Source organism: Chanos chanos, chromosome 7, assembly GCF_902362185.1.
Source record: "Chanos chanos chromosome 7, fChaCha1.1, whole genome shotgun sequence".
Classification (NCBI taxonomy): Eukaryota; Metazoa; Chordata; class Actinopteri; order Gonorynchiformes; family Chanidae; genus Chanos; species Chanos chanos.
In genome coordinates, this window is record NC_044501.1 from 25,552,355 (window position 1) to 25,564,869 (window position 12,515).

At 44.7% G+C, this 12,515-nt stretch overlaps 1 protein-coding gene across 1 annotated transcript in view; it reads left to right on the plus strand.

The window, feature by feature from the left end:
- Window positions 1-396: 396 nt before the first annotated feature.
- The window catches only part of pcdh7b (protocadherin 7b), a 110,371-nt gene continuing 98,252 nt past the window's right edge, over window positions 397-12,515 (plus strand). The window contains 1 exon segment of the mRNA XM_030780643.1: window positions 397-3,486. Coding sequence (XP_030636503.1) covers window positions 397-3,486 — 3,090 coding nt within the window.

The window sequence follows — 12,515 nt, forward strand, 5'->3', positions numbered from 1 at the left end:
TCTGGGAATGACTTTTATTCGTAAAAAAAAAATGACGGAACAGTATCAGTAAATATTTTTGATCTGATAGATGTGAAAAGAAAACAAACATTTTGAACGAATTAATGTCAGGAGTCTGACAGACCGCTATAATTTTGTCAGTGGCGTGACCAGAGGAGAGAGTGAATTCAGTGGCAGTGGAGAAAAGTATGCTAGATCTCGGGTATTCTGGTTGAAATTCGCTGCAGTTCAAGATAGGGTCTTGCTACGGGGTATTCGAAAAATGAAAACGCACTTATTGTGAAACGCTGGACTTGAAAAACCCCAAAGAGGTATTTTTCTTTTCATTCATTTTATCGACCAAAATAACATTTTAATTTTTTACACTGAAATCAAGCGGCTCAACTACTGGGAACTATGTGGACTGCTGGCGCGGTGGACTATCTCTGTTACTATTTTCTCATCTTGCAGCTGCTGAGTCAGCCCGCAGCGAAGCAAGTGCTCCGCTACCGCTTGGCTGAGGAGGGTCCAGCCGATGTACGGATCGGCAATGTAGCCTCGGATCTCGGCATCGTCACCGGATCCGGGGAAGTAACTTTTACCTTAGAATCCGGTTCTGATTATTTCAAAATAGATAACATTACCGGGGAATTGAGTACGAACGAGCGGCGGATAGACCGTGAAAAACTGCAACAGTGCCAAATGATTTTTGATGAGAACGAATGTTTTATAGATTTTGAAGTGTCCGTTATTGGTCCAGCGCAGAGCTGGGTAGACCTTTTCGAGGGCAAAGTGATTATTTTAGATATAAACGACAACACTCCGTCCTTCCCCTCTCCCGTGCTCACTCTCTCTGTGGAGGAGAACAGACCGATCGGCACACTTTATCTCCTGCCCACTGCCACCGACAGAGATTTCGGCAGGAACGGAATAGAGAGATATGAACTCATTCAGGACAGTGGTGAGAGCTCCGTGCGTCGGCTGGGTTCCAGTGGATCTAGCAGTGTGGACTCTCACTCTGGTAAGAGGAGATTTGAAGAGGGGGCAAGTCGGAGCAGTGTTTTCGAACTCCAAGTCGCTGACACCACAGATGGCGAGAAGCAACCGCAGCTCATTATTAAAGGGGCGCTGGACAGAGAACAGCGCGATTCCTATGAGTTAACGCTGCGCGTTAGGGATGGAGGCGATCCCCCGCGTTCCTCCCAGGCTATTCTGAGAGTAATGATCACAGACGTCAATGACAATAGCCCACGTTTTGAAAAGAGCGTGTATGAGGCAGATCTGCCCGAGAACAGCTCCCCCGGCGCTCCAATTCTTCAGCTGAAGGCAGTGGACGCTGATGTAGGGGTAAACGGGCAGATTGAGTATGTGTTCGGTGCAGCCACAGAGTCTGTGCGGCGATTACTGCGATTGGACGAGAGTACGGGTTGGTTGAGTGTGCTACACCGGATTGATCGAGAGGAGGTCAGCCAGCTGCGCTTTACTGTGATGGCACGTGACCGTGGACAGCCGCCAAAAACCGACAAAGCGACCGTGGTGCTCAATATCAGAGACGAGAATGACAATGTGCCTAATATTGACATCCGCAAGATTGGCCGCATTTATCTGAGAGATGGCATGGCACATGTGGCTGAGGATGTGGTGGTAGACACACCCATAGCACTCGTTCAGGTGTCAGACAGAGACCAGGGACCAAATGGCATTGTGACCTGTACAGTGGTGGGTGATGTTCCATTCCAGCTAAAACCAGCCAGTGAAATGGAGGGTGAAATGAACAAAAAGAAGTACTTCCTGCACACATCAGCGCCGCTCGACTATGAGGCTGTGCAGGAGTACAATGTTGTTATTGTCGCTGTGGACTCTGGAAGCCCCAGTCTCTCTAGCAACAACTCACTACTGGTGAAAGTGGGGGACACAAACGATAACCCTCCCATCTTTAGCAAAAGCACGGTAGAGGTGTCCTTCCCTGAGAATAATGCTCCTGGTGAACGGGTGGCCACTGTCATGGCTAACGATGCCGACAGTGGCAAAAATGCAGAAATCGCCTACTCACTCGACTCGTCAGTGAACGGAATATTTTCTATCGATCCAGACAGTGGAGACATCCGTGTCAACACCATATTGGACCGTGAGCAGACAGAACGTTATGAATTTAAAGTCATAGCTAAAGACAAAGGAATGCCCATATTACAGGGCTCTGCCACTGTGGTGATTCTGGTTGCTGACAAGAATGACAACGAACCAAAGTTCATGCAGGATGTGTTCACATTCTATGTGAAGGAAAACCTGCAACCCAACAGCCCTGTCGGCATGGTCACGGTAATGGACTCGGACAAAGGGCAGAACGCAGAGATGAGCCTCTTCATCGAAGAAGAGGAGGACATTTTTTCCATTGAGAACAACACAGGAACTATCTTCTCCACTGTGTCATTCGACAGAGAGCAGAAAATGACCTACTCGTTCCGTGTGAAGGCTATAGATGGCGGAGACCCACCCCGTTCTGCCACCGCCACAGTATCGCTTTTTGTGATGGATGAAAATGACAATGCACCGGTGGTGGACTTCCCCGGCAACAAATCTTACGCCATGCTCCGCCCCTCAAGCAATATACGGACAGTTGTTCAGACAGTCAGGGCCACAGACACCGACACGGGCGTCAATTCCGAGCTAAGTTACAGCATCGTCGGGGGCAACCCATTCAAGCTATTTGAGATCGATGCAGCAACGGGTGTCATTTCTCTGGTGGGCAAACTGGAGCAGAAACATCTGGGTCTCCATCGTTTGGTGGTGCAGGTAAACGACAGTGGAGTTCCCTCCCAGAGCACTACCACACTGGTGCATATTTACATCAATGAGACTCTCTCTAATGCTACCATTGTGGATGCCCAGATCGCCAAGAGCCTTGGCACGCCCCTCAGTGCAGACATCGCCGGTGACCCCAACTATGACCTTGGCAAGCAGCGTCTGAGCATTGTCATCGGCGTGGTGTCAGGCATCATGACGGTTGTCCTCATTATCCTCGTGGTGGTCATGGCACGCTACTGCAGGCCCAAGAACAAGAACGGATACGAGGCGGGAAAGAAGGACCACGAGGACTTCTTCGCTCCACAGCAACATGACAAGGGCAAGAAGCCCAAGAAGGACAAGAACAAGAAAAAGTCCAAGCAGCTGCTGTACAGTAGCATCGTCACCGTGGAGGCATCCAAGCCCAACGGACAGCGTTACGATGGTGTCAACGAGAAGCTCTCTGATAGTCCAGGGATGGGCCGTTACCGCTCCGTCAATGGTGGGCCGGGAAGTCCGGACCTGGCCCGTCACTACAAGTCCAGCTCACCCCTGCCCACTGTCCAGCTGCATCCGCAGTCACCCACAGCAGGCAAAAAGCACCAGGCTGTTCAGGACCTGCCACCTGCCAATACCTTCGTGGGCACTGGAGATAACATATCCATTGGATCTGACCATTGTTCCGAGTACAGTAGCCAAACTATCAACAAATACAACAAACAGGTAAGAACTTTTAAAACTTCCTTTTCCCCTTCATTTCATATTGTTTGTTGTTGTTCCTGTAGATCCCTTTCTTAGCTACTGTTTTTTTGTTTTTTTTTGTTTTTTTTTTTTTAGCTTTGAATGATGACTATTCACAGGCCAGTCTGAAAGCAAGTGTAAGACACACTAGGTCGGACTGTCATATTCCCTAGGCCCAGTGCTTTAGGCTTACACTGTGCATGTGTGCAGAGCTTGTGTGATTTCATGGTGTGGACAAGGGTTTGGGTATTGGAGACCCCTGCCTGTTTGTGTGTCAGTGAGGAGGACAGTTTCACACACTGCTCTGGTTTGTGGCTACTCTATTTGGAGTGAAAAGCATACAGTGATTGCTCAGATGCCCTGTTGTTAGGTCAAGACCTCCCTTGCCCCCAATTCACAACAAGGCCCCCCAAGGAAAAAAACCCCCAGAAAACTCAGGGAAATGATTGAGGAGAATTAAGAGGAGCTTTTCGGAAATGACTGCTCGATCTGGTGTGGTGGTATGTCATGCATATTCAGTTTGACTGCACATGTCAGTCAGATGGGAAGTCAGGTGTGTGAGTGTATACTTTAATTCACTAACCTGGGACTGAAATCTGGCCTGTCTCTCTCTCTCTCTCTCTCTACCCCCATTCCTCCCTCAACTCATCTTTCTCACACACCCTCCTTATCTCATTTCTGCACTGTGTATGCCATCATTTGTAATGTAAAATGCTTTCTTGACTGGCTTGCATGACAGGGCATTCATATTCTATGGCGAGTGTGAATTAATCAATACACACTGTTCATTTTTTTCTCTCTGTCTCTCTCTCTCTCTCTCTCTTTTTTTTTTTTTTGGTACGGTGGAGCTGTGTAAAAGGAGGCAAGGTTAATCCAATATGAGGTCAACCCTTTTACTCTGCATTTGCCAGGAAAGAGACACTTATCCTGTTGTTTCATGTGTTTGCTCTGCTGCTCTAATGCATTATTGATCATTCACCAACATGGTGTGAGTAGCAACTACTACTGCATTTTCCCAAACGCTAGTCTCTCAATACTTTTCATACAGGAATGATTTCCATCCTTCCTTCACTCTCCCTTTTCCCATCCCTCCTCTTTTCTTCTCTCACTCTCTCTCTCTCTCTCTCTCTCTCTTCCTCTCTCACTCATTCTTCAACTCTGGAAATATTCACCATGAATCTAGTTCCTTTATGTTCTCTTTGTCTCACTGTCTTGTTGTCTTCATTCCTACCTCTTCTGCACCAACTAAATGCAAGTCTCAGTTTTTCTTCATGTCCCCATCTCCTTGCTCCCTCTGTTCAACGCTCTGCAAGCACTTTCTCCTTTTCAATTCTGTCCCTCCCTGGGGAGGGGGGGGGGGCGGGCTCAGCTGTGGCTGGTTGGGTACAGAGTGCCATTACTTATGACTCTTACAGATGTTCCATACATAATTGACTATCCACCTCTATTCTCTGCTGTGGTTGGCATATTGTGTATCGTTGTGTTTCACTTATACAATTATTTATTTACTTTCATGTTAGAATGTCAGCGGTTTTCATGACCAATCCGTTTCTCTGTGATGTTGCCATTCAACGCTTTGCCTTTTAGTAGCAGGTCTTTTCTTTGTTTTTCTGATAGGCAGTTGGAATATAGGTGCTTTTGTTTGTTAGATAGTTAAACTGTGGCCTTCTCCCCGATGTTTTATTTAACATTGTCATGTCTCAGCAAAAGACACTACTTTATATAACCCATTATGTTTCTATAAAAGTAAACCAGTGTATACCACATGCTTTCTGATGGGAGTGAAAATATAACAAGCGGCTGGCGGGCGTTCGTGTGGATCCTGCAGTCTCTTTGTCTGGTAGGACTTCTTACTGGGGGGTTCTCGGAGTTCTCTGGGTTCTCCGAGTTGACATTTAAGTCGTCGGTGTCACAGATTTTTTTTTTCTTCTCCTCCTCCTCATGTCCTTCTCTTCCTTCTCTTTTCTTCTTGAGGTAGGGTGGAGAAAGGACTTAGAACAAGCAAACGCACTCTCTCACGAACACACACACACACTCACACACACTCTCACACACCAATTACGGCATTAAGTGAGTGTGTCTTTATTGGATCAGTAACATAATGCTGCTGGTGGCTCCACAGTTAAGAGCGTCTGGGTTTTGACGTAAATCGTCACTTATTAAGGCCAGATGAAGCACCTACGGCCCATTTCTGAGAGGGACTTTTATACCACTGGATAATAAACGGCCCGTGGCGTTGATGTGACACTAAATTCTTAGAACAGGATATTTTTTTTTCTCTTTTTGGTCCCTGTTGAGCTTGCACAGTGTGTTCATCTTTTTGTGTTCTTTTTAGATTTTGATTCGGATGTTTTTTTGTTTTTTTTAGATATTCTAACTCACATTCCAATCAATTATTTTTAATCTGACCCAAACACATGTTATACGTTATCTTCGTAACCTCGATGTACAGAGCCTGGATGTATTATGTTTGCTGTATGGATGATCATTAACCTAAATGTGATTCTGTGTTCATAATGGATCATTCATTCTGTGAAGTGGCCTGAAAATAGTTTCTTTCTTCATTAGCTTAAAGGGTATGAAGATGTGGTCTTTGGATGGTATTTGATTTCGGTTCTGCAATCTGACATCTGAAATTGTTTCTTTCTCTCTCTCTCCCTCTCTCTCTCTCTCTCTCCCTGGCCATTTTGAGAATAAAGAAAGAATAGACAGAGACAAGAAAGAGGCTCCTGTTAGGGGCTCAGAGAAAGAGAAGGTCTTAGAGAAAGGTCTCCACTGTTTCCGTTGAGTGTGTTTGGGGGGGGGGGGGGTTAGAATGTTGTGGCCTGTTGAATGTGCAGTCCAGTGTCAGATTACGTTCTTTAAACCTCTCCCCCACTTACCTGATCCTTAAAATCCCCACTCTGCTCACCTTGGCCAGGTAACCAGGCAACAGCCAGAGCACAGCATAGCGGACGCATCGGCGGGATAAGATATCTAAGCTGGCCATTAAATGAACTGAAATGCAAACGGATAGGCCATCGAGTTTCGCTCTACAGCTGCTGTAGAACACGCTGCTGACATTTCATCTTCATCCCAAAACTGGCATGACATGATTAGCCTGTGTCTCACACACACACACACACACACACAAACTCAAACTCGTGTTTTTCCCTTGCCTGTCCTGTTCTCAGAAATCTTGGCTTTTTAATGATGTTTTGGTGTCTGTTTTAGAGACTAATTAGCAGGTTAAGCATAATGTATACAGAGTTTATTTGTTTTCTGGCTGTTTTAAAGTGGGTGAGTGCATAAACACGAATAGCCCCAGGGGACAGGGTTCAACTGTCCTCAGCTCTCAGTGTGTAATCAGACTCTCCTCACTTTTCACTGCAGAAACACTGTCACTGCCATCATCATCATCATCATCATCACTGTCATTATTATTATTATTATTATTATTATTATTATTATTGTTGTTGTTGTTGTTGTTGATTGTACAGGGCAGAGATCATGAAGGCCAGAGAGTGATATTATGGTTTATTTTTCAGAGCAAACAACCTGTGTTATGCCCTGTAGCAGGTGAGCAGGTTGAAAAAGCAGTATGCTCCCTGCCCTGTGGTGAAGGCATTGTTTCCACAGGCCTGGGGCTGTCTTTAAGAGATAAAGACACACCTCCACTGCTACACACACTCAGTGTCATGCAAATCCCACTTGCAGCGAATTTGCCTCAAATGTAGAGCAAATGTAGCCACACGTGGTCCTAAGCTTGAGCACACAGAACTGACATGTCTGAAGGTTTTCTGTACATGCATGACTCTGTCCTGAGAAATAACACAGATCAGTCCTGAGAAATAACACAGATCAATATCTCTCAGATCTACCATGGAAAGGTAGCTCCCCCTGAGGAGAAACCTTTGAAACAGCTCCGGTCAGTAAATGTCTTCTTTAACTTCTTGATTAATATCCTTCTTTCATATGGTAATTACTGGTCAGGTCATGGCAATAACAATGGGTTCGGAGCTTAAATCTAAGTATTGTGTTTGCCATGGACAAGGGATATAGACACAGGCTCTGAAAACATATGAATAAAAATATTAATAACATTTTATGAAACATAAGCTACAAAACAGGCAGTAGCGGCGGTAACTTCAAGATGCTTTCTGCTGACTCTTACAAACATTATAAAGAGAAATACACACATACACACACACACACACACACACACACACACACACACACACACATATATATATATATATATATATATATATATATGTTCTCCCTTTAAGTAGTCAATCTGCTTTGACTGACACCAATGGTGCTGTTGGAGGTTGGAGTGAGTTTTGAAAATGACCATCAGAAAACCTTCTCCAAACTTTATTGGCAGGGCAATAGACAAATATTTTGATAAAGCATTATAAGACAATGAGTATATTTGATTACAGTAAAGAACAAAATAAATAAATCTTAATTAATTCTTTCTGTCTTTCTTTATTTCTTTCGTCTATGAGTCTTATTCTCTCTCTCTCTCTCTCTGTCTCTCTCACACACACACACACACACACACACACACACACACACACACACACTTCTTGATTTTCCTCTGTTTCTTCTTCACCCTCTGACTCTCATACTTTGAGTCCCTCTGCGAGGCTCAGAGTGTGTTGGAGGAAATAGTCCTGGTTGAATCAGGCAGTGATTAGACTACGGAGAGTCAGTAACATTTTTCACAGTAAGTCCATGAAAGCTAAGACAGAGAAAAAAACTAAGAGATAAAGAGACTACAGGGAAAAAGAAAACACACAGACACACACACACACACACACACACACACACGTGTGAGTGCAGGAGTGAAAATAATGCCAAATGTATCTGCTTGCCATGGAGCTGATTACAGATGGCAGTGTTGAGACCCTTACCTCTCTCTCTCTCTCTCTTTCTCTCTCTCTTTCTCTTTTCACTTTTTCCAATTTGATTGCACTGAATGAAGGATCTCAGTTTCTATACCACATGTGCTTGTTAGATCTGTGATGAAAGCTTTCCTTCTCTTCTCCTTCTTTTCTTTTCTTTCTTCCTTCCTCAAGAGGTAATCCCCTTCTCCTTGACAAGCATCAATTCCTTCACAGTTCACGTCAGCCAAGCAGAGGGGGAGAGGGGAACGTGCAGTTTACACTCTTGGCACTGTCCCATAGATGTGATCGTGGCGCATATAAAGGTCTCACAGTGATGTACACTCGTGTGTGTGTGTAAGTGTGCGTGTGTGTGTGTTATTGTTCTCCTGTTGTGTTTTAAAATGGTTCTAGCTTAAGTCTAACATCACTTAACACAGGAGGGGAAGCACAGGGGAATAGTTACTGTCAGAGTCGGGAAGAGGAGAGCAGGGTTGACTGTGTGTGTGTGTGTGTGTGTGTGTGTGTGTGTGTGTGTGTGTGTGTCAGGAAGAGGAGAGCAGGGTTGACTGTGTGTGTGTGTGTGTGTGTGTGTGTGTGTGTGTGTTTGTGTCAGGAGGAGGAGAGCAGGGTTGACTGCCTGGAACAGTGATGGTCTTTCTGTTCTCTGCTTGTAAATTCAAATCCTGCGTGGGTATTTTGAGTGTATGTCAGTAAGTGTTTGCTTCATCTATCTGTGTGTGTGTGTGTGTGTTGCTGAAACTGTGTGTACTTGTGGCTTAAATTTGTGTGAGTGTGTACATGTGTGAGTGTGTGTGTGTGTGTGTGCCTGTGTGTATGTGTTGTCTGTGTATGTGTGTGTGTGTGTGTGTGTGTGTATGTGTGTGTGTGTGTGTGTGTGTGTGTGCGTGTGCGTGCTCTCTCAAGTCAATCTTACAGTCTGCGTGATGATGCTGTCAGTCCTCTTCATACAAATGAAGAGATGAAAATGAAAAACCGACACATTGCTCCATAAATGGAAAGATGAGCTATGAAAGGGTCAAAAAATACATTCAGTTTGTCACTAGCCAGTAACAGCCAACCAATCAGATACTTTGTTAACCAGATGGATGCACACATGTCTTTTGTGTGTGTGTGTGTGTGTGTCCAGTACTGACAGTGCATACTGATAAGTTTAGTTCTGTAATCCAAACATTTTGTTGGGTCCACACTTTACTGCTGCTACAAATTCAAATGGATTTAATTTTGGGCTCTCTCTCTCTCTCTCTCTCTCTCTCTCTCTCTCTCTCTCTCTCTCTCTCTCTCTCCCACACACACACACACACTGGTTCTTGCCAGTGTGGGGACTCCTGTGAGGGCCATTCTGTATTTGCCCTTTGGGCTTTGCAGGCTTTCTCAGACTGCTGTTTGCTTTAGTGTGAGGTGTGAAATATTACACAAAGCCAGATCTCTTGACTGCATAAGCTGAGATCAAACAGTGTGGGGACTAAATAATGCAGAGACCAGACATATTTGTCCAAAGGATACAATTTTTCTCCACGTGTGAGGTACTGTCCTGCATGATGAGGAGAGACAAAGGTTTTAGTCAATCTTAATTTCACTGCCTGGATTCATGCCATTCATGCTTCTCTGGGCATACCATGGTAGAGTAAACCCCTCAAAAGAGATTAGGGACGGAGCGCTGTGTGTGTGTGTATGTGTGTGTGTGTGTATGTATGTGTGTGTGAGTGTATTCAGAGAGCTGATCATCTCATCTCAACACAGGCTGTTACTCTCCTGGGGGTATGTCTCATCTTTTGGCAGGAGGATTGTCTGTGTCTGTGATATGTTTTCATGTGTATTAGACATGACTATTCCCGCATGTGTTGTCAGTGTTGTTTTTATACAAATGCAAGTGTTCTCTGTCTATCTCTCTGATTGTCTCTCTCTGTCTGTGTGTGCATTTGCGTGTATCTCAGTCCAGAGCACTAAAAAGCTGAGATATGAGATGGTAAAGGAGAAATATTCATTAGTACTTCACTCACATGGGCTGGTGGGACCCCCAGACCAGTGAGAACCCACCTGAGAGAGCAGACGCTATTAACGGCGGCCGATAAATCTTGTCAGAGCGCGGGAGCGCGCTGCGCTGCCTGTTGAAAAATGAAGGTCGTGTGGCCTCAGTTTATGAGAGGCAAGGCTAGCTGTTACCCAATCCCTTGAATTATGGAGTCAATACCTCTTCTCCACACCTTCTTAGGAATGCCTGTTTTCCAGATTGCAGTTTTGTTTGAAACCCCCCCCCTCACACACACACACACACACACACACACACACACACACAAACTTGTTTTGGTTCCTGGCATTAATTATATAGGATGATTTAAAGCTGCTGACATGTGACTCCACCCACATCATTAAAAAGGTGGTTATGATTTTACTGTTTCCCCCCTCTCTCACTCTCTCTCTCACCCTCTCTCTTTCTCTGCCTGTCTCTCGTGGGTGTGGGTGGGTTTCAGAATTACTGGAATGAGGGTTTTGGGCAGTAGTGTCCAGAGGTGTTTTGGGGGTGTTTGTATGATAAAGACAGTGAGAGAGAGAGAAAGAGAGAATGAAGTTCTCTCTAATGAAGTCTTTTGAGGATAAAAACAGCCCCTCAAAGTACTTCCTTTTTTTTTTTTTTTGGTTCTTGCATTTTTCATTGCCAATTCAAGTCATCATAATCATGGAGTGTATTGATGCTCCCTGTAGACAAGTCAGGCCAGACTGGGGGGTGGGGGGGGCATCCGTCCTTCTGTCCATCCCTCCAACCCTTGTATCATCCTCCTGTCCTTCTTTTCTCCAATCAACACGTGCAATGACCTGTCACACAAACACCCAGTCACACAAATACCCAGTCTGTCACGCAAACACCCAGTCACACAAATGCCCGGTCAGTCACACAAACACCCAGTCCGCCTACCTCGGATGGTGAGAACAACCAACCATAGGGCAGGAGTAAACCTGAGTCTTCACCGCACACACCAAAGGCCTAACCCCCAAATCCAACCGCAATCAACCCCCCCCCCCCCCCCCCCCCCCCCCCCCATTCCACTCTTTCATTACTGATCATCATCCACTGCTCTAATAAAATCCATGCAAGGGAAAAACGTAATAAAATCCATCAAATTGTCACGTTTATTAAGACCATATTTAAACTGTATTGTTTGGAGGGAGAACAGATGGATCTAGTTTCTTTCTTTCTTTTTTTAACGAGTGAGTAAGATTTGTAAAATTTGCTTTTACATCTGTTTGGTGTTATTTATGCCTTCAGACCTTCACTGGACATCAAGCCCTCAATTAGGCAAATGAGAGGTGCTTATTTCTGGAGAGAGTAAACAAGACAAATTCTAGATATTTGGGGGCATTGACAACATCACCCCGGGCAGTATAATAATATAAAGAGAGCTTACATGACCACACAATAATTCAAAACATGATCAGCAAAACAACGTTTGAGAAATGGGTTATTAATTAGATAATGTTTGCTAATAACTTTTTTAAAAAAATGCATTTTCGTTCATTTATTTATTTTTATGAGAGCGCCTTTTCTCTGCTGAAGCTTTTCAGCTCGTTTAGAAGAATAAGTAGCATCACTCTACCTCTGCAAGCAATGCAGCGGCTCACAAGGCAGCATCTAAACTTTTTCTTTCTCCAACACAAACTTCCAGAGAGAGCAGAGGATTGACGAGTGGAAAACAGACCAATTTGTAACCAAATCTGACGGTTGATTGTACCGCGTGTAGCCTTATTTCGTAAATTCATGTCGTCCATTAAAACAAAAACATTAAAGTTTGGGTGCCCATAGCGTCTGCTCATAAAAGAAAATGGATCTGTCTGTGCACTTAATGATTGGTACCGGCATGTAAAGTTTTTTTGTTTTTTTTCCCCCTCCACAGACTTGTTCAAGACCAGTTTCGTGTGTCCGTTTCTCTGTCTCACTTTAATCAAATCCCAGTCCACAAGACAAACGGTGGGCTACTGCAGCTCTGCGTTTCTACTCTTCATTACACAATAAGCACGCAGGCGCATGTGTGTCAACGAGAACATCCCCACGTTTCTCTAGTAACTCCCGCGGCGGACAGCGTGTTGTGATAATTTAGGTCGTGTAGCCGACATGTTAGCACT